At 40.7% G+C, this 22,663-nt stretch overlaps 1 protein-coding gene across 1 annotated transcript; it reads left to right on the forward strand.

Moving 5' to 3' along the window:
* Positions 1-1,673: 1,673 nt before the first annotated feature.
* LOC134502231 (alcohol dehydrogenase 1) lies at positions 1,674-22,213 on the forward strand. Its single transcript, XM_063310451.1, has 9 exons — positions 1,674-1,867; positions 3,197-3,298; positions 4,283-4,421; positions 5,452-5,539; positions 8,951-9,170; positions 14,390-14,650; positions 17,089-17,224; positions 19,607-19,745; positions 21,891-22,213. The coding sequence occupies exons 1-9, from the start codon at positions 1,850-1,852 to the stop codon at positions 21,913-21,915; spliced, it is 1,128 nt and encodes a 375-aa protein (XP_063166521.1). The 5' UTR covers positions 1,674-1,849; the 3' UTR covers positions 21,916-22,213.
* Positions 22,214-22,663: the final 450 nt, after the last annotated feature.

Genomic DNA, 22,663 nt, shown 5'->3' on the forward strand with positions numbered 1-22,663 from the left:
CCTCACCTTACTCTTGCTAGATCCATATAAGTTTGGCAATGAAAGAAGAAAAGGTTGGAAGAGACAGGTCATTAGGCACCTTTTTAGTGGCCCAATTTTGTTAGGACTGTTGGTTCTCAGAGTGGGGACCTTGATGTATCCTTCCTCACATCATCTGAGATGATGGCAGCTTTTTGACCTTATGACCAGACTGTCCGAAAATGTGGTCTGAAAGCATCATCGGACAGTCTGGTCAAAAGGTCAAAAAGCTGCCATCATCTCAGATCATCTGATCAGAGACTTGCCCATTATGATGAAAATGTAAAGGGTATCTCTTTAAATGACAGTAATTGTCAAAATGTTCATCTTCATTTATGTCTCCATATATGCAGATTAACAAATCATAGGCATCTCTGTGTTTTCTTTAATGGGAAATTTCTACGAGAACCCACCTTATTCTTAGGAGAGGCAGAATATATTTTTCATGGCTGTTCATATAGAGAGATAACTGCATGACAAAATGTCCCTGCAAAACTGAAATAAATACCTCTACTGGACCTAGATTTGATTACAGTTTGGGATGCTGGTGCCCTTTCATGACAATACTGTAACTTTGTTCTGTCTTTTCACCTTCTTTTCACCTCTGGTCTCTTTTGCTCACTGGACTACAGGAACCCTCATGGAAAGCAGCTTGGATGGCTTCTAAAGTATATTTCCAGCTGCAGGTTAAACATTCCTCGATCTTCCAGATGCTTCACCTACCTCCTCCTTTCCTTTTGGCACATTCTCATTCCATCAGTGTGGAAAGAAATATGTAAGAAATAGCCAACTTGAATGCCCTCAAGGTAGACAGGTAGAGTATAAATCAGATAAAACTTGTTTGTAAAATGAGACACCTTAAATCTAATTTCCTTCCCGCTATGCAGATAAATTATCATTAAGTTTTAAAAAGTTATTCAGCCATGCTGACTGAGATTTCTGGGATTTACAGTCTCAACACACCTAAGGGTACAGGTCAGCAAAAGCTACATTATTTCATGCTTTGTTTTTTGCATGTACAGTTTGAGGTTTCAGACTCATTAATTCTCTCTCTCTCTCTCTCTCTCTCTCTCTCTCTCTCTCATCTATCTATTTATCTGTCTATATATCTTCTATCATCCAGCTAGCTAGCTATCATCTAGCTATCACAATCTGGAAGAGGAGGGATAATTTCCTGTAACTTACAGGACATTTGTGCTACTCATGAAAGACGAGAAACTCTCCTTTTACAATCTGTGCAGGAATGCAAATGAGGCAATATAAAACAATCTGCCCATCTTCACCAAACTTGGTGATCATGATGATTAAGACAATGATGATTAACCTGCATGGTGTCACTGTGAGGTAGTAATTAAAGTGTTGAACTGAGGAGACCAGATCCAAGTCCACCATCAGCCAGAGTTGCTCACTGGGGTGACCTTGGGTGAATCTCCCTCTCCCTCTCTCTGTCCAACCTACAGGGGATGAATTGTAAGCACCTGAAGGAAGGGCAGATATGAATCTGACAAATAAAATCAAGAGCTCAGCTAAAAATGTCTTTGCTAATAGCAATTCCGATGTGTATATTTACAAGGCTGTCAGATGTTTTTAGGCAACTCAGCTTTTGAGTTGGAATTTAGATCAAGAAAGGGGAGGTCCAAAAGTATTTCCTTTTTTAGTTCAGGGGTGGACTCGGGCAGTTAGTGAGATTGGTTGAAAAGCTGCAGCCTCTGTGCAGCTGAAAAGCAAGCCTTCCAACCCGCGCTGATCAATTCAGAGACTGGGTGCGTCCTTGATTTTTACAGCAAGGAAGCAGAGAACAGCAGTGACTACAAAACCAAAAAGGAGCACCATGAGTACTGCAGGCAAAGTAAGTAGACAAGTTTGTGTGGATTCATTCACAGTACAAAGTAAATTTCTCGTTATGGTGAAAGACACCATTTTTTATTTTACAGTATTCTGTTAGCTTGTGTAGTCTCTTTCAGTTGCAATTATACATGTGGTTTATAAACTGAAAATGTACACATAAATTCACCCCCACCCACCTAGTTATAACTTTTGCAATAAAACCAAAATAATAAATTAAAATGGAATTCAGAAAAAGAGCTTATTGAATGTAAAACGTGGTCATTAGAAGAAAAACACATATTTTGCATATTGCAAGGGATAGAAAGAGCTCATTGAATTGTGAAATTAAATTAAATGCAGTATTACAACAAAGACTTTGTTTGCAGAAGGCTATAACATTTAACACTTGTTTTTGGTCTAATGACACCAAACTCTTTCGCAATGAGAGTAAAAATAGGGAGAGTCCAGCTAACATTGCCCTGATTTTATTGGAATGGTAAACATATGCATAATAAATTCCTGGTGAAAGCAATCCACTTAGGAATGCTTAACTTTTGATTCCTGTAATTTGTGTTTTAAAAGTCTAATTCTTTTAGAGCTACTGGTTACATACAGCTGCCAAATATTGTTTTTTCACTATTTTTTCACCAGCAGATAGGAACAGGAATGTTTAGACTTGCCTTGTTTTTCATTTTTTTTCTTTCGTAAAGACACTGAGAAGTTACATATTAAAACAATATTTATAAAGCCTTTTGAGACCCAGTTTGGTGAAGCGGTTAAGGTATCAGGCTAGAAACTGGGAGACCGTGAGTTTCTTAGTCACAAAGCCAGCTGGGTGACCTTGGGCCAGTCCCTCTCTCTCAGCCCTAGGAAGAAGGCAGTAGCAAATCACTTTTGAAAACCCTTGCCAAGAAAACTGCAAGGACTTGGCCAGGCAATTGCCAGGAGTCAACACTGACTTGAAGACACACACACACACAAGCCTTTCAAAGCAGTATATTTAAACAATTATAATGGTTCAAACAGAAATGACATCCATAGCAATTTTAGTTTAACTATATGAATAGCAGGTACTAAGCAAAGAAGACCATACTTTTTTTAAAAAAAATACAATCAAGAATGAAGAAATACAAGTTAGATTTAGAGGGAGGTTTCTAATCTATCAAACTAACTGAATGACAACAGGCAAATCTTGCATGTCAATTTATCTCAATAGCCATTTTGGCTAGCAATTATAAGGGACAGGAGTTGTAGTTCTGATATCAGTGAGTTAATGCAATGAAGGAAATCTGAAAGCTTGCTCAAATGTCACCATGTCATTCCTTTAATGCCTCTGGTATTTTTTTTACAGGTGATAAAGTGCAAAGCAGCTGTTGCTTGGGAGCTGAAAAAACCCCTGAGCATTGAGGAGATTGAAGTAGCACCTCCAAAAGCACATGAAGTCCGCATTAAGGTAAACCAGAAGGAGAGCACCATGGACACTAAACCCATTTTCACTGCAGCCTCACAGCCTCCTCCTCCTCCAATATATATCCAAATGATATTATTACCAATGGGAAAAATAAGGATACCACTGATGATCAGTGTGTGATGAAGCTCCACACATCATTTCCCGACTGAGGCTGTAATGGTCAGCTTAGATCAACCATGATTTCAACTAAGATAAACAGATTGTTGAGTTCTGTTTTATTTTTTAGTGTTTAAAGTTATTCCATTTTTGAAATTTTTCTATGTTTGGGATATTTTAATATGACAGCTTTTAAAAAGTGCAAGAAATGGTTTTCTAATCAGGCAGGATAGTGTTAGCACAATGGTGTTTTTGCTGAATTACAGAAGAGGCAATTGAGAAATTCACTTTATGCAATTGCAACATGAGCTGAACTGACATGAATTTGGGAGACTAAAATACAAATTAGAACTTTGTTATCTATCAATTTTCTTATTCCCCTAATGTTTCAACACAGCCCCAATACAAAAAAATTGGAGATGAGTATTTTGAGGAAACCTACATTTCAAATTATGTATTTCTGAAAGAATATAAATCTGCCCTGTGCTGATTTTATTTAGTTGGCTTTTAATTGCTTTTTTCAGGCAAATATTTTCAAATATAGAAATAGTGCCAAGCAAAATTTTATTGGTCATTACCAGCTTTTCCTTCCAAGAATTATGCCTCTTCGTTTTCACATCCCCTATTCTGTTAAGCATGCTGTGTCATGCAAGTAAAAATAAGATATTTGGATTAAGCAACTCTAACAACCTATGCTAAAAAAAACCCCTAGAAGATAATGAGCATTATGATGAGTCATAGTTGTTCAGCTTGTAAAAATGGAAATCACCATTTTAATTTAGTATGTCTTATTTTCAATATGATGCAGGCTCAAAATACAAACAAAGGTATTTTCCTGCTATCTGGGAGCATGATTTCATTTCTTTGCAGATTTTGGCCACAGGAATCTGTCGCTCAGATGAACATGTGATCAGTGGTGCTTTTGCCATGCCTTTGCCAATGGTGCTGGGCCATGAAGCAGCTGGGGTCGTGGAAAGCATTGGAGAGGGAGTGACTTGTGTGAAACCAGGTATGAGGACAATTGGGGCCCAGGAAGGGGCAGGTTACACAAGGACACTAAAACCTGGCCCAGAACACCAAAACATCTGGCATATTTTCACTGGCTTCTCAGTAGAACAGGGTGTGGCAAAATTAACATAACATCCAGAATCACTATATAAATATGTCTTACAAAAGAGGATCATGAATGCTTTGTCCCAAAGTGGACATATGATTAGCTTTTCCCTTTTGTTTTTGTTTCAAATAAGGTGCATTTGCATTGACTGTGCATTCCTTTTGCTGGATTTTTGTGTGTTGATGAATAGTTATTCCCTTGTAACATAGTTTTTAACTCCCATCTATACTTACTAAGCCTGAAGTAGTGCAAGGGCTAATACAACATTAAAGCACTGTATTTGTAATAATTTAGAAAGTGATATGGTTTATCATGCCATGAAGAAATGCCACAACTATCAGCTAAATTTGGGAAAAAACATTCCAGAACAAGGCAATGACAAACTATTATGTGCTGTTGTCAAGAAACTTACATGGATGTTTCATGGAGTCCCTAGCAGTCAAGTTCAATTCAAAGGAGACTTTACCTCGGTGTCAACAAACTGAAGCTCCTAAATACAAGACATTTCATACCTTCAATCAGTATTGTGCCTTTTAGTCCCAGGAATGAAAGAAACTTCATTTGAATTTAAAAAGTAGTGGATTTGATAAGACATGAAGTCCTAAAGATCTTATTATGCTTCCCAGATTCCTACTGCATTTCTTTTAAAATAAATGAGCATTTGATCTATCTCCTGATCCTTGGTATCCATCTTTAACTACAGTACATACATTATTGTACTTAAAAGTACAAAGAAGGGTATCCATAGAATATAGACAATCGTAACTATTTCCAAACATCTTACTTTCAAAGTATTTTGCTCATGGCTCCCAAACCAATTGAAATCAGCACCACTGAGGAGTGTTTTGTTTCATTTAAATAGCTGGGTGCTTGTTTGCAATGGATTTGGACCATGCTAGCTATAACTATTTGCTTTTGTTTCTAGGAGATAAAGTAATTCCACTCTTTGTTCCACAATGTGGAAAATGCAGGTCTTGCCAGAGTTCTAAAGGCAACTTGTGTACTTCGAATGAGTAAGCTTCAATTTCTTTTCTATTTCTTTCCCTAGCAAAGATAGTATTTTAATATATTATTTAGTTATTATGATTGAAATTACATTAAAGGGGCCAATTCAGAAATAACACTAAATGGAATTAATATTTTGTCTCTGGGTTGGATCCAGAACAAATTTCTTGGAGAAGATTCAATGTAATCAGTGGAGCTTTAATTATTAATTAGTAACTTCCATCAGGCTGCATTGACTTTGATGGGCCTAATCTATGTCTGGATTTAATCCTTGTTACATTAATCCATTTTTCATATGCCTCTAATTGGCACTAAGACTTTGGTTAAGATGTACGTATATGAGAGCTTAATTGCTTTTAGTACTATATGAGAGGCTTAAAGGGGAACCTGTGACTTTCAACAGCAAATCAACTGTGGCTTCTGAACAAGTCCAGGGCAATCCTCAAGTTGTTGTTACCCAAACTGTCTTTCTTCTGTCTCCTGCCCAACACATACCCTGAATACAGAAAAGGAAATCAAAGCAATTAACAGAAGTGTAATTTAATTTGAAACAAGTGTTTCAACTAGAGCATATACAACAGGCAAGATTAAAAAGGGTGCTGAAAGCTTCCACAAGTAAGAACTTGTTTGCTAACTTCCTTATAACTATTGCATATTATTCCTCTAATCTCACCTAGTCTCCTGAGGAATTAATCTCCTGAGGGTAAGATGAAGAATACCAGCTGGCTTAAAATTCTGAGCTTTGAACTTGGCTCTCCTACTATGTCCTCTGCCATATTCTGTAGGTCCAGCTGCCTTCAACACTGAAGAGCATCTCATATTTAGTACACAAAACCTGATAATATCACAAAACTTGGCTGGAAAAAATGGGAGAATTCCCCTCTCTGATATCTACCCTCCAGGGCAGGATTTCTCAACCTCGACAACTTGAAGATGTATGGACTTCAACTCCCAGAGTTCCCCAGCCAGCCAATTCTGGGAGTTGAAGTTCACACATCTTCAGGGTTGAGAAACACTGTTCCAGAGTTTCAGTGGTGTAATAACCTTAATGGTAACCTTAATGGTAAGGATGAAGTTCTGATCACACTCCATGATAACCCGGCTGTTTCAGAAATACGACTCTAGAAGTGACTAGATGCAAGTGTTTATACCTGAGACTGGGCTTCACAAACAAGGTAGGGATTCTGCTGGTGGACTACCCACCTAGCTCCCTAGCAACCTATCTGAGTTTCCTGAACTCATCTTGGGGCAGGTGTTGGAGACTATTAATGCTGGTAGACTTTATGTTCTTGAAACAGGGTCAGGAGTGGCTCAGGAAATCCTGGTCTCAAAAACAACCATGGGCTGGTCCCAACAGAGACCCCGCCTTGTCCTGTTAGTTTATACCTTTCACCATGATATCCCCCTGGACTGCTTATGTGGAGTGGGAGTTGGGAATACTGTATTGCAGTGGTTCCATTCCTTTCTGAATGGGAGCCAGTAATGAAGGGGGATGAGCAGGCAAGCCGGTTACCTCTTTTATATGTTAGATCCTGCCAACCTAGCAGTTCGAAAACATGCAAATGTGAGTAGATCAATAGGTACCGCTTCGGCGGGAAGGTAACGGCGTTCCGAGTCGTCATGCTGGCCACATGACCCGGAAGTGTCTATGACAACGCCGGCTCTAAGGCTTTGAAACGGAGATGAGCACCGCCCCCTAGAGTCGGACTCGACTGGACTTTACGTCAAGGGAAACCTTTACCTTTACCTTAAGCTGCCTAGAGTCACTTATATAGCGAGATGGGCGGTATATACATTTAATAAATAAATAAATAAATAGTGTACTACAGAAGTTGGCATTCTCTCCCATGCTATATGGGGGAAAATGCCAACTTCTGTAGCACACCATTTATTTAGGTCTACATGAAGACACTGGAGATCATCCTTTGGTTCAAGATTAGGCGTCATCAACATGCTGTGGATATCCAGCTTATATCTAGAACAAACAGGAGAGTCTGTGAAGTTTCTCATCTAATATCTAGAGGCTCTAAGGATCAGGCTGGGATGAAGCAAGCTGAGCTATCCTAGCTACTCAGACCTTCATTACCTCCAGATTGGATTAATGCAATGCATTCTGAGGCCATCTTTGAAGACAAACCTGAAAACTGCAGTTGGTATAGAGTGCAGCAGTCAGCACTTTGACTAGTTTGAGCCAGTTAAGCAGAATAGCACCTATATTGTGGGCGCTGCAATGGCTTCCAATAGATACTCAAGTACAATTTAAAGGGCTGGATTTAACCTATAAATGCCAGAATATGTGGTCAGAGTACCTACAGAACCATTTCCTCCAAGCTGACTCTGGCCTATTTGGGCTCCTCGCAGCAGGATGCCCTGGTTACCCACAGTCTGGGAGGTAAAGGGGACACAAAAGTTCCTGATTTGCTGCCCTAACCTTGAAATCTAGAGGGCCTCCACTTTCGCCATCTTCTGGAAAACTGGTAAAATTTGGCTATTCCACAAGGCTTTAGAAATCAGTCCCTCTGCTTTCCTTGCCACCACCTGTTTGGCAGTATGCAGTATTAATTTTGTATCATTTTAAATAAGTGTTAGGTTGTGCTTGTCATGCTTTTGCTGTTTGTGAACCACTTAGAAATATGCAATTGTGGCAGTATACAAGTAATGGAACGTAAGAAAACAAATAATCTTGAAATTTAATTAGGACTCAGTTTGGGTGTTTGTGTGCACATGTGAAAATATACAGGGTTGCAAAACATGGGCAGAGGCAATTAGAAAATTCTCTCCTTGAAGTTTGCATTTGGATTAGAAGAAAATTCCCTTCAGTATGCTGTACCAAAGTCTTTTTCCAATAAAGAGAACAATTTAGTGGCAGATTTTCCTCAGGATCATGGCAAAGGAGGAAGGGGTTCATTTCCTCCCTGCTGCTGGGCTGGCTGGGTTTCACCTCAGAGTCAGGTTATCAAAATATAGCTGCTGTTTTTCTATGACGTACAATGTCTAAACCAGAGTTTCGCAACCTTGGCAAATTTAAGAGGTGTGGACTTCAACTCCCAGAATTCCCTAGCCAACGTGCTTTGAAGTCCACACCTCTTAAAGTTGCCAAGGTTGAAAAACACTGGCCTAAACAAATAACTTGCCCTGTGGCTTAATCCAAGGGCCTGAATCACACTTCATGTTAAGGCTATAGTTTGGCTCCCTTCCCACATTACACTGAACCATAAACTATTCAACCTGATTTTAGCCTGTCATGTTCGGCAGACCCACCTGTGCTCTCTCTCCTCCCCTTGTCAACATGCACTTAGAAACTCCAAATGCTAAATGCAAAGAATATTTAATGACTCGTAGACTTTGACCTTTGGTCTTCGCAAAGTCCCTTTTTGCCAGCTGTAACCTTTTCTCTCTGTGTGTCTTTTTTTTCACAGCCTTAGTTCAGCTAGTGGCTTAATGCCTGATGGCACCAGCAGATTCACATGCAGAGGAAAGAGCCTCCACCACTTCATTAGCACCAGCACCTTCACTGAATACACCGTGGTACATGACACTGCAGTGGTCAAAATTGATCCTGCAGCCCCTTTGGAAAAAGTATGTCTGATTGGCTGTGGGTTTTCAACCGGTTATGGGGCAGCCATACAGACAGCTAAGGTAAGCCCTAGAGCACTGATTTCAAGAACATGCACTTTATTTAAAGGCAGCTACAGTGATGTGCATTTCACTCAACAACCTATCTGCCTGCCTGAACCAAACCTTTTCAATTTGATTCAGGCTGCATTTGTTCTGTTCATTGCCCAGCATTCTTTGCTCCATATTAAATTCCTGGGTTGAAAAATGATATAAAATTCCCAAGAATCATTGGCATTTCCTATAATGTTCCATGTAGTCTAATGTCAACAGCACATAGCCTAATTAGTTATTATGATGACCTTCCAGAGCACATGTTGTGCTCCACTTTGTAGTTCTCTGTTATAAATGAAAACCTTGAGATGAAAAATGATGTGGGGCATTTTTTACACCACCACTGCTTCCAATGTCACTGATAGAGTCTGCTAATGAATGCTTCCATTGTAGCCATGGATTGCTGACAAACATGTCCTCTTGCTAACCAATAAGAGAACGCAAAAACCAGCCTCTTACCAGCACCCTACTCATTCCCCCAGCCCTACCTTTCCTTAGCTGTGTTTGTTTTCACTGTGAACAAAAAATAAGAAACACTATGGCTGGCTGTCAGGCTGTCCCGAAACCCAACATAAGATGCAGCTTGCCTGCAGGGAGAAAAGAGAACCAAGAAACCATAAAGCTAGGACAGAGAGGAGTTCTCTCCAGTAGAAAACCATTTTGCCTATAAAGAACTTCAGTATCTCAAATATCAATCACAGATGCTTTGGCCCCCAGAGTTTTGGGGCTAGTTAGTACAGGACTTTTGTTGCCATGGAAAAGTCCTTGCAAAATCTGTTGAAAGCATACACAGCACACACACACACAAAAGGTTTGGGGCCACGTAGAAGAAGCCTCTGTTTATGCTAACTTCAGCCACAAGTCAGTGAAACCCAAGAATTGCAGCTGTAGCATGAAAGTAGCAGCAGAAAACAAAAGCATAGCAAAACATACTTCTCAAGCAGCAAAGTTTGAACACCACCACTTTATGGTAGCTTGTTGTTTATTCGTTTAGTCGCTTCCGACTCTTCGTGACTTCATGGACCAGCCCACGCCAGAGCTTCCTGTCGGTCGTCAACACCCCCAGCTCCCCCAGGGACGAGTCCGTCACCTCTAGAATATCATCCATCCATCTTGCCCTTGGTCGGCCCCTCTTCCTTTTGCCTTCCACTCTCCCTAGCATCAGCATCTTCTCCAGGGTGTCCTGTCTTCTCATTATGTGGCCAAAGTATTTCAGTTTTGCCTTTAATATCATTCCCTCAAGTGAGCAGTCTGGCTTTATTTCCTGGAGGATGGACTGGTTTGATCTTCTTGCAGTCCAAGGCACTCTCAGAATTTTCCTCCAACACCACAGTTCAAAAGCATCGATCTTCCTTCGCTCAGCCTTCCTTATGGTCCAGCTCTCGCAGCCATATGTTACTACAGGGAACACCATTGCTTTAACTATGCGGGCCTTTGTTGTCAGTGTGATGTCTCTGCTCTTAACTATTTTATCGAGATTTGTCATTGCTCTTCTCCCAAGGATTAAGCGTCTTCTGATTTCCTGACTGCAGTCAGCATCTGCAGTAATCTTTGCACCTAGGAATACAAAGTCTTTCACTGCTTCTACATTTTCTCCCTCTATTTGCCAGTTATCAATCAAGCTGGTTGCCATAATCTTGGTTTTTTTGAGGTTTAGCTGCAAACCAGCTTTTGCACTTTCTTCTTTCACCTTCATCATAAGACTCCTCAGTTCCTCTTCACTTTCAGCCATCAAAGTGGTATCATCTGCATATCTGAGATTGTTAATGTTTCTTCCAGAGATTTTAACTCCAGCCTTGGATTCCTCAAGCCCAGCTTGTCGCATGATGTGTTCTGCATACAAGTTGAATAGGTAGGGTGAGAGTATACAGCCCTGCCGTACTCCTTTCCCAATCTTAAACCAGTCTGCTGTTCCGTGGTCTGTTCTTACTGTTGCTATTTGGTCGTTATACAGATTCTTCAGGAGGCATACAAGATGACTTGGTATCCCCATACCACTAAGAACTTGCCACAATTTGTTATGGTCCACACAGTCAAAGGCTTTAGAATAGTCAATAAAACAGAAATAGATGTTTTTCTGAAACTCCCTGGCTTTTTCCATTATCCAGCGGATATTGGCAATTTGGTCTCTAGTTCCTCTGCCTTTTCTAAACCCAGCTTGTACATCTGGCAATTCTCGCTCCATGAACTGCTGAAGTCTACCTTGCAGGATCTTGAGCATTACCTTACTGGCATGTGAAATGAGTGCCACTGTTCGATAGTTTGAACATTCTTTAGTGTTTCCCTTTTTTGGTATGGGGATATAAGTTGATTTTTTCCAGTCTGATGGCCATTCTTATGTTTTCCAAATTTGCTGGCATATAGCATGCATTACCTTGACAGCATCATCTTGCAAGATTTTGAACAGTTCAGCTGGGATGCCGTCGTCTCCTGTTGCCTTCTTATTAGCAATGCTTCTTAAGGCCCACTCAACCTCACTCTTCTGGATGTCTGGATCTAGCTCACCGACCACACCGTCAAAGCTATCCCCGATATTGTTATCCTTCCTATACAGGTCTTCTGTATATTCTTGCCACCTTTTCTTGATCTCTTCTTCTTCTGTTAGGTCCTTGCCATCTTTGTTTTTGATCATACCCATTTTTGCCTGGAATTTACCTCCAATGTTTCTAATTTTCTGGAAGAGGTCTCTTGTCCTTCCTATTCTATTGTCTTCTTCCACTTCCACGCATTGCTTGTTTAAAAATAATTCCTTATCTCTTCTGGCTAACCTCTGGAATTTTGCATTTAATTGGGCATATCTCCCCCTATCACTGTTGCCTTTTGCTTTCCTTCTTTCTTGGGCTACTTCTAGTGTCTCAGCAGACAGCCATTTTGCCTTCTTGGTTTTCTCTTTCTTTGGGATGTATTTTGTTGCCGCCTCCTGAACAATGCTGCCAACTTCTGTCCAGAGTTCTTCCGGGACCCTATCTACTAAGTCCAGTCCCTTAAATCTATTCTTCACCTCCACTGCATATTCCTTAGGAATATTAGTGAGCTCATATCTAGCTGATCTGTGGGTCTTCCCTAATCTCTTTAGTCTGATCCTAAATCGTGCAAGAAGAAGTTCGTGATCTGAACTACAGTCAGCTCCAGGCCTTGTTTACCGACTGTACAGATGTCCGCCACCTTTGGCTGCAAAGGATGTAATCAATCTGATTTCGGTGTTGTCCATCTGGTGAAGTCCATGTATAAAGCCGTCTCTTAGGTTGTTGGAAGAGAGTGTTTGTTATGCAGAGTGAATTGTCTTGGCAAAATTCTATCAGCCTGTGTCCTGCTTCGTTTTGTTCTCCCAGGCCATACTTACCTGTAATTCGAGGTGTCATTTGACTGCCCACCTTAGCATTCCAGTCTCCTGTGATGAAAATAACATCTCTTTTAGGCGTGTTGTCCAGTAGGTGCTGCAGATCCTCATTGAACTGCTCTACTTCAGCTTCTTCAGCATTTGTGGTTGGGGCGTATATTTGGATCACTGTGATGTTAGATGGCTTGCCCTGAATTCGAATTGAGATCATTCTGTCGTTTTTTGGGTTGTATCCAAGCACTGCTTTAGCCACTTTACTATTAATTATGAAGGCTACTCCATTTCTTCTGTGGTCCTCTTGTCCGCAGTAGTAGATCTGGTGGTCATTTGATGTGAAGTGGCCCATTCCAGTCCATTTCAATTCACTGACGCCCAGAATGTCTATCTTTAATCTTGACATCTCACCAATAACCACATCCAATTTGCTCTGGCTCATAGATCTTACATTCCAGGTTCCGATGGTGTGTTGATCCTTAGAACATCGGATTCGCCGTTCACCACCAGCACCGTCGGCCGCTAGCCGTCCTTTCGGCTTTGAGCTAGCTGCGTCATCACGTCTGGGGCTAGTTGAGCTCATCCTCTGTTCCTCCCCAGTAGCATTTTGACCATCTTCCGACCTGGGGGTCTCATCTTCCGATGGTATACCGACATATCTCTGGTTGTACTGATCCATTTAGTTTTCACGGCAAGAATACTGAGGTGGGTTGCCATTACCTTCCCCAGGGATCGCATTTAGTCTGACCTCTCTGTTATGACCTTCCCGTCTTGGGTGGCCCTTCACGGTTTAGCTCATGGCATCATTGAGGTGCTCAAGCTCCAGCACCACGACAAGGTAACGATCCTTTGCTGAAGTTATGGTAGCTATCCCTAAAATATTTAGGCTGCTTTGAATTACATAATTGCTAGTGCAGTGTACAACAATTATATATAAAAACAGCTTTACAAAGAGGCAAAAAAAAAGATTAAAGAAATATTAATGGAAGTTAGCTTGGCAGTGAAAGGCCATCCTAAAAACTATTTTAACAGACACCTAAAATATTGGGGCTTGATGTACTGCAGACCAGAGGTCATTTCATGTCTACAACATGGCAGGCTATAGTCTGGGTGAAACTGTAGGTGTCAGGGAGGTGACGTATCTGAAGACATTGGAGAAATGCCCTTGAAACATTAAAGCACCTTCCCATGCAACTATTTTACCTCATGCTGATAGAAAACTTGAATGCTAGTTTACTAGGTGAGTGATAATTAGCTGGCATTCTTGAAGTACAGCTATTGACTAACAGCTGAGCAATTCTTGGCCGGAGGTGCTCCCTGCAAGCTGAAGACTATGCTAGATGCATTTGGGTTCCATAGATGGTGAGGAGAAAGTAGGAAAATTGCAGGTTGGATTTCAAGTACTTCAGAAACAATTGGCAGATGGAATAGATACCGAGTGCCAGAGCTCATGACTAAAAATTTCAAAAATATTGTACTATTTTTTTATATATTGTACTATATATTAGAAGGCCCATATTACATGGTGTTATATCTAGGCAACCTTCAGCCCAGAGAATGAGCCAAGCAGGTTGAAAATAATCCTCAGACAAGATTAACTCCAGATCCAGTTTTCAGTAGTTAGTTGAGGACTTAAGTTTTTTTCCCACATCAGGGTAATTTGTCTACTGCATGGATCACCCATCTTGAGAAAGCAGAACCATGCCATAGTTTTTTCATGTATTCCTTTTCCTTTTCCTTTTGTTTTCCCTTTTTCCTTTTTGTATTTTGCATTTTTTATATTTCTTTCTATAAAGCTTGTTAAGATAATTAAAAAAACAACCATGCCATGTATACTGACTTCATGATTTTCTAGGTAGAGCCTGGTTCTATCTGTGCTGTCTTTGGCTTGGGTGGAGTTGGTCTCTCAGTAGTCATGGGCTGTAAAGCAGCTGGAGCTTCTCGAATCATTGGAGTTGACATCAACAAGGATAAATTTGCTAAGGCTAAAGAAATGGGAGCCACAGAATGTATCAACCCCCTCGATTTCAAGAAGCCCATCAATGAAGTGCTGTTTGACTTGACTGAGGGTGGAGTAGACTATTCCTTTGAAGTGATTGGGCGCACTGAAACCATGGTATGTAACTTTGGAAACTATCACAATAAATAATGCAGATAAGACAGAATTAAAATAGCCTGTTGTGCAGTCCTATGGATATTAAATATCTTCTGCCAGAGGTTGGGTCTGGCAATTTATAGCCTCATGTGTGTTATACTTCCTCTATATTATTGTAGAGCATTTTCTGTCTCAGGGATCCAATCTTGCCTAATGATTACAAGTTCAAAAAGATGATCCAATTCCAGCCTAATAAATTATCAAGGGTTGTTTTAAAGTTAACATTGGATTGAAGGTTGTAGAGGACAATCATGCATATCACCTTGAATTCTCTGAAGGAACACACTATCAAAATTCAGTACATCGCTGCTCTCCAACTATAGCACAGCAACATACAGCAGCAATCGGTTGTTAGCTCCAGCACCCCATAACCAACATCATCTATGGGTCCCAGCCAGAAATTGGCCAGAGCAGCCAGTATACTCCTGGTTACTGGATGGAACAAATTACAAGTTGAATTATACATTGTGTAGAAAAATTTCTTTTTGTCTATCCTGATTCTTCCAAGATTCAGTTTCACATAATGATCTCTGGTTCTAATGTTTTGGGAAAATTGCTTTTCCTTTTCCATTTTATCCATACCATGGATAATTTTGTACACCTCAATCATGCCCCCTGTCATTTGCTTCCTCTATAGACTAAAAACCCCCAAATGTCACAACTCTTCCCCATAGGGAACCTGCACCAACTCTTGGATTATTTTAGTTGCCCTCCTCTGAACCTTCTCTAGCTCCACTATATCCTTTCTGAGGTGTGGTGACCAGAACTGCATACAGTATCCCAGATGTGGTCACACCATTATGTTATTGACATCTGACATTATGATAATACTGTTTCTTAGTATCCCTGGGAATGCTATAACAGAAAGGGAAGAAAAAGGAGTAGAAATGTCTGATGGAGGAGGAATGTACTGCCAGAGCAGAGTACGGTTAGCCAGTGGCCTGAGGACATCTAAGTGGAGACTGTCTGTTGGATTAGTGTATCAGACTTAAAACCTCTAGAAGCCAGTTCATCCCTGAGAAGATTGCATTAGAAGCCCCTGAAAAGAGACCAGTTGATCTTATAGGCTAGGCTCACACAGCAAGGTACATCTAGGGGAGCAAAACATAATTCCTCTATTGACATAAAGTGCTGGGCCTCCCCAAATCAACCAAAATGTGATGGAGATTTTGTAATTAATAAAAGAGAAAACATTCTGCTTTGATTCTATATCTAAGTCTATCTACATATTTATATTTCAAAGACTTCCCTCTTGTGACATAATGTGTCAGGGAAGACAAGTGTCCAAACATGCAATGCATTGAAAATGCCACCCCTTTTGTATGAGTGTGCAATGTTGCAGCACAAGTTTGAAAAAGCAGGGTTTGCATTATGAACCCATTTCCTCATTTTGGTGTCCCTGTGATTGGGAATGGAATGTTATTTATTTATTTAATCAATCAATCAATCAATCAATCATATTTTTATCACCGCCCATCTCCCTCATATAGGGGACTCTGGGCAGTTATACTTGTCACTTAACTGCATGAGAAAATAAAGCAATTTCTGAGCAAGGACTCTGAGAGCTATTTAAAAACTGATATTATATGTTATTTTTCTGTATCCATGAAGTTGCCCCAATATATACTTTTATAGCTTATTTTTGTTCTGCTTTTATTCTGTTTTTTCATCGATGTAGACCGTTTCAACATTTTTAAAATAAGGAGTAGAATGTAAATGATTTTAGTAAACAAAAATAAGACACTCCTTATGTTCATCACATCAAAGAGTGAAGGTCTGAGATGCCCCTCACCGTAGAGAGGGTGACAGGATTACACCTTTGTTTATGCAAACCTTCTCCCTACTATGGAGCTTAGGCTGGGAACAATTTCCTCCCCAGTACAGCAGAAGTACCAACAGGAGGTTGGGGGGAAAGGATGGCTTCCACCAGTATCTCCAGTGCTTCAACAGCCCTGTCAAGAGTTCTGAGAAGATGGATTCATCCTGCACCTCCTCAGTGACAGTGCCTACCCGCTGAGAAGCACCAACCGTGGTGTCTTCCAGGTGCACATTAAAGGCTTATCTTTACACTTAGGCTTTCCTGTCTGAGAATTTGTGTCCAGCTGGGGATTTAAACTCTTCAGTGCATCTACTGATCATCTGACTATGATTAGCTTTATATTTTGAATCATTGTTTTAAGCAATGCATATACAATTCCACCTGATTTTTTTTTTCAGTAAAATGAACGAAAGGGGAAAAATGAGAGTGCAGTTGCCTAAAAGAACTTTCTCTATCCTTCATTTGGTTGTAACCTTTATGAAAAGCTGAGGATGTTGAAGAGCAGCATGTAAATGTAAAAATATGTATCAACAGATAAAGAGCATGTCTTTGGTTTGCTTGTTTGTTTGTTTGATCTCAGGTGACTGCCCTCGCTTCCTGCCATGAGAATTTTGGGACCAGTGTCATTGTGGGGGTGCCCCCAGCTGCATGTAAGATCACTTACGATCCAATGATGCTTTTCACAGGCCGCACCTGGAAAGGATGTGTCTTCGGAGGTATGGTAGAAAGTTTGAATAACAAGTGCAAAAACAATTACCTCCTTTTATGTGATTTATTATATGACAGTATTTCCCCATTCTATGATTATTTGAGAGTATTCCCCATGATTTCACATGCCAGTAAGGTAATGCTCAAGTTCCTGCAAGGTAGACTTCAGCACTTCATGGAGCGAGAATTGCCAGATGCACAAGCTGGGTGTAGAAAAGGCAGAGGAACTAGAGACCAAATTGCCAATATCCGCTGGATAATGGAAAAAGCCAGGGAGTTTCAGAAAAACATCTATTTCTGTTTTATTGACTATTCTAAAGCCTTTGACTGTGTGGACCATAACAAATTGTGGCAAGTTCTTAGTGGTATGGGGATACCAAGTCATCTTGTATGCCTCCTGAAGAATCTGTATAACGACCAAGTAGCAACAGTAAGAACAGACCACGGAACAACAGACTGGTTTAAGATTGGGAAAGGAGTACGGCAGGGCTGTATACTCTCACCCTACCTATTCAGCTTGTACGCAGAACACATCATGCGACATGCTGGGCTTGAGGAATCCAAGGCTGGAGTTAAAATCGCTGGAAGAAACATTAACAATCTCAGATATGCAGATGATACCACTTTGATGGCTGAAAGCGAAGAGGAACTGAGGAGCCTTATGATGAAGGTGAAAGAAGAAAGTGCAAAAGTTGGCTTGCAGCTAAACCTCAAAAAAACCAAGATTATGGCAACCAGCTTGATTGATAACTGGCAAATAGAGGGAGAAAATGTAGAAGCAGTGAAAGACTTTGTATTTCCAGGTGCGAAGATTACTGCAGATGCTGACTGCAGTCAGGAAATCAGAAGACGCTTAATCCTTGGGAGAAGAGCAATGACAAATCTCGATAAAATAGTTAAGAGCAGAGACATCACACTGACAACAAAGGTCCGCATAGTTAAAGCAATGGTGTTCCCCGTAGTAACATATGGCAGCGAGAGCTGGACCATAAGGAAGGCTGAGAGAAGGAAGATAGATGCTTTGGAACTGTGGTGTTGGAGGAAAATGCTGAGAGTGCCTTGGACTGCAAGAAGATCGAACCAGTCCATCCTCCAGGAAATAAAGCCAGACTGCTCACTTGAGGGAATGATATTAAAGGCAAAACTGAAATACTTTGGCCACATAATGAGAAGACAGGACACCCTGGAGAAGATGCTGATGCTAGGGAGAGTGGAAGGCAAAAGGAAGAGGGGCCGACCAAGGGCAAGGTGGATGGATGATATTCTAGAGGTGATGGACTCATCCCTGGGGGAGCTGGGGGTGCTGACGACCGACAGGAAGCTCTGGCGTGGGCTGGTCCATGAAGTCACGAAGAGTCGGAAGCGACTAAACAAATAAACAACAACATTCCCCATGATAATTCACGATATGATAATTATTTTCATTGTGTATTTGGGGACATTAATGATTTCTGTGGATATGTTTCCAAATAATATGGTGTAACTCAAATTCAAGGAACTACAGATGTTTATTTACTTATTTTGACTTTGGCGCTGCCCAACTCCAAACCAACCCTGGGCGGCGCACAAAATAATGAACAATAAAAACATACAGTTATACAGAACAAGATGGATCTGGCCACTCAATGCAAAAACATACAAAAATTGTCAGATACCAAAGCTATCAAAACAGTCCATCTCATAATTGATTCTTTTTTTTTTATGGTTTAGCATATCGGATCAATCTGCCAGGTATGGCTTAAACAAATTGGCATTTGCAGAGGTGGGCTACATAAACACATTGGTTTCATCTCTCCAAGTCCCTCTAGCCACAAAGGTGATAAATAGCATGCGTCTTCTACTACCTAGAAACCAGAAATACAGAAAAAGAAGCAGCAGTTGTATAATAAGATATTAGAAAATTAATGAAACCTATTGAATGAATTCTAAAAGGGCTTAATACAATTGAAATAAATCAAAGAACCTCTTTCCAAGGCTGGTGGGGGGAGAGAAAATCCTGGCCCCAACTAAGTATATGAGATATTCCACCTACTTTGTATCATCATTCCAACAGTTGTACCCTTGATTGTATCCCAAAGTGCAGCTTCTGGCTGTAAAAAGTTGTCCATCTCTCACTTAATGTGATGTCTGAGCCCAATCACATTCTTGAAAGGAGAAAAACAATGTACAGCAAAGTTTTATCCTAATTTTCTCCCTTCAGTGACTCTCTCCACTTCCAAGGTAGATGCCTCATCCATGACAATGAAAACTACAATATAGGAAGAAGTGGCTTAGAACGGATTTCATTTTTCATTAATTTAAATCTGCAGGACAATTAAACACTCCTCTGTCTTTTCAAAAATTTTACTGGCCTTCTTTCAGGAATGCATTCTAATCAATCTTTCTTTCAGGGTGGAAAAGCAAAGACTCTGTCCCCAAATTGGTTTCAGACTTCATGAGGAAGAAACTCATTTTGGATCCTTTAATCACTCATACATTACCTTTTGACAAAATCAATGAAGGGCTGGATCTGCTCCGATCAGGAAAAAGGTGATGATGCTCTTCTGTCTCTCTTTTGCCCTATGTTTGCTATTTATTACTGTCAACCCTTCAAGACAGACCAGATCAGGAAACCAAAGTCATGTAGGACAATGCTACTTCTGTTGTAAACTTATAGTGACAGAATCTTGCAGGTCTGAACATGCTTCCCCCCTCCTTCCTTTTATCTTCACCTGAACCAGGGAGGGACTTGTCTAAGGCTTTTACGTAAGTTACATTCCTGCCCCAGACTCAGGTTTCTTTTATCTGAACATTGCCTTGCCAGCAGCTCTTCCTCCCTCCCCTCAAGGCCATTCTCTCTTCCCTCTACAATTACTCATACTTGTTGCAGGATGGATACCAAAGAATGAGAACACTAAGGGAGATGCCAGGACAGTAATAAATCTTGAAAAAAGTTTATTAAGAAATTGCCCTGAACATACTTACAGCATCAGAAGGATACAACCCCAAACAGCTGGGTGAGCCCAAATGGTGGGGAAAGTTTCCAGAACATGATTCATGAGGAAGCTGGGGAAAAGGATTAAATCTTACGGCCCTTTTTCCCTACTCCCCCACCCTTTGGGATCTTCACCTTGGTTCTGGGCTAACTAGCAAGGGGAAATTAATTTTGTGTTTCTATTTGGAGAGGAAGAGATTACAAGAGAGTAAGCTGGCACACAGTGGGGAATGCAGGTAGTCCTTTGTTAACAACTGCTTGTTCATTCAAAGTTACGACTTATGACAGTTGCAGCATCCCACAGTCATGTGATCGCCATTGGTGACCTTCCCTGCCAGCTTCCTACAAGCAAAGTCAATAGGGAAGCCAGCAGGGAAGGTCGCAAATTGCTCTGGTAAGTCTCCCGCACCTGGCAGCAGATAACCCCACCCAGCCATGCTCGCACCATGCCGTACTGGCCCTCCTGCACCCTTGTGCACCCTCCCACACCCTGAAGCAGCCACCCCAAACCCCATCATGCTCACACCATGCCACAGTAGCATCTCACATGCCCTTCCCCACACATCAGCAGCCACTGCCTGCCGGCCTGCTTGTGAGCTGCCTGGGACTTGCAACTTCCTGCTGGCTTCCCCACTGACTTTTCTTGTTGGAAGCTGGCAGGAAATTGCAAGGAGGTCCTCGCTTAACAACTTGCAAACCTCATTTAATGACAGCAATGGGGACTGCCAGGATTGTGATCACTAAGTGATGTGGTCACGTGGTGTTGTGCTTTACAACCACATGGCTTAGTGACAGAAATTCTGGTCTCAGTTACCGTCTAACTGAGGACTACCTGTGCCCATTGAAAGGAATGCCTTAGCCCCCACTGTTTGCTTAGGGAGCTTGTGGCAGCCAGGAGCTGCTCAGGAGGCAAAAGAAAGGGTGAAACTGCTCAGGGTCTTGCCAATTTCAGATAGCAGGACAAGCCTGTCAATTAACTTATTAGGGCCACAGAGCTGAGCTTGTTAACTTGCAGTTAGCACCTTTTAGGGAAGCACTGCACTGTGAAGAAAAGCAGTTTACGAACAGTTAGTTTGTTTAAGCAAATTCTGCGAAAGGGGAATAGGAAAAAATACTGGGCAGGCGGTCAGGCACAGGACACACCTATATTCAGGGATGAGATTTTCCCATAGAAGTCCTAGATTTAATCTTGAAATTAAAAAAAAAAAAGTTCAGGAAGCTAATGATGAGAAATACTAACTCCATGAAGAATATCTGTCAAAGAAAGGATGAACAGAGCCTAGACCAGGGTTTCTCAACCTTGGCAACTTTAAGATGTGTGGACTTCAACTCCCAGAATTCCCCAGCCAGCCTTGCCCTTGCCCACTGGGGAATTTTGGGAGTTGAAGTCCACACATCTTAAAGTTGCCAAGGTTGAAAAACACTGGCTTAGATGAATGGTCTGGTAAAGGGCAACTTCCTGTGCTTCTGTGATTATTAAGAACAGAAGACACATGGAGATGTCTGAATAAATTACATTTTTATGGAAGCTCAAGAGCTGCCCTTCGCATCCCCAGGATGATTGTATATAGCTACTGTTAATTGCACAAGAGAAGCTTCACTCCTTCTCTCGAGAACAGGTTGGAGCATCACAGGAGATAGTGAAATGCTAGCTTAATGTTAAGAACAAAACTCACATTTATATTATTTCTCTGTTTCAGCATCCGGACTGTCTTAACATTTTAAGCTGTTGAGGCGAAAAAACCAATTACAGAATATTTTCTTAAACTGCTGAAGTCCCCTCTCTGTAGTTTATATAATAACAATGTGTGATGGAATTTCGTCCTTCTGCTTTATCTTCATGGACCAAATGGTTGTGGAAGACTTTTAAGAAACTCATTCTAGAAAAAAATGTTATGAGCACAAAGTTTAAAACATAGTGTATATTCATATTTTACTAACTGGATCACCTTCTCCAGCTTTAGAAATACTGTTCTCCTATTTTCTAATCAAGGATCACTTTTTCTTCTCCAAATAAATAAATGCTACAAACATGGTTCTAAGTCTTTAACATTTTCTTGTTATGTAGGCATTTTTCCAAATAAAGAAAGGCACTATATGTTGGACACACTTTATTCATCTGGTATTCATTCAGTATTTCAGTTAATTATTTTGATCCCCAAAATTGCAAGTAAAAAGCCCTGGGTGTCCAAAAGTTTTCTCATCTGGTACAAGAGCATCCCCTGTGAACTTCTCTAGATGAACCGTGCATGTATGCAAGCGGATACATGTGTAAATGTCTATATAAATAAGACCAGCACCAGCCAGCCACACTGGATAGTTTTGTGTGAATTCAATTGGAACAACTGTTGCATTAATGTTCTTTTAGTAATGATAACCAGTCCAGAGCTGTACATAAAATATAGTAATCAAGCAGAATCTAAAAAAATGTATGAAGGCTTCATTTGTAAGATCTAGCTATGTTTTCCAAATA

Source organism: Candoia aspera, chromosome 8, assembly GCF_035149785.1.
Source record: "Candoia aspera isolate rCanAsp1 chromosome 8, rCanAsp1.hap2, whole genome shotgun sequence".
In the NCBI taxonomy this organism is placed as follows: Eukaryota; Metazoa; Chordata; class Lepidosauria; order Squamata; family Boidae; genus Candoia; species Candoia aspera.

What these genes read in the sequence shown, in the direction of transcription:
- LOC134502231 (XM_063310451.1), top strand. An exon ending in CACATGAAGTCCGCATTAAG is followed by an intron (nt 3,299 to 4,282) that starts GTAAACCAGAAG and finishes ATTTCTTTGCAG; the next exon opens with ATTTTGGCCACAGGAATCTG. An exon ending in TTGGGCGCACTGAAACCATG is followed by an intron (nt 14,651 to 17,088) that starts GTATGTAACTTT and finishes GTTTGATCTCAG; the next exon opens with GTGACTGCCCTCGCTTCCTG.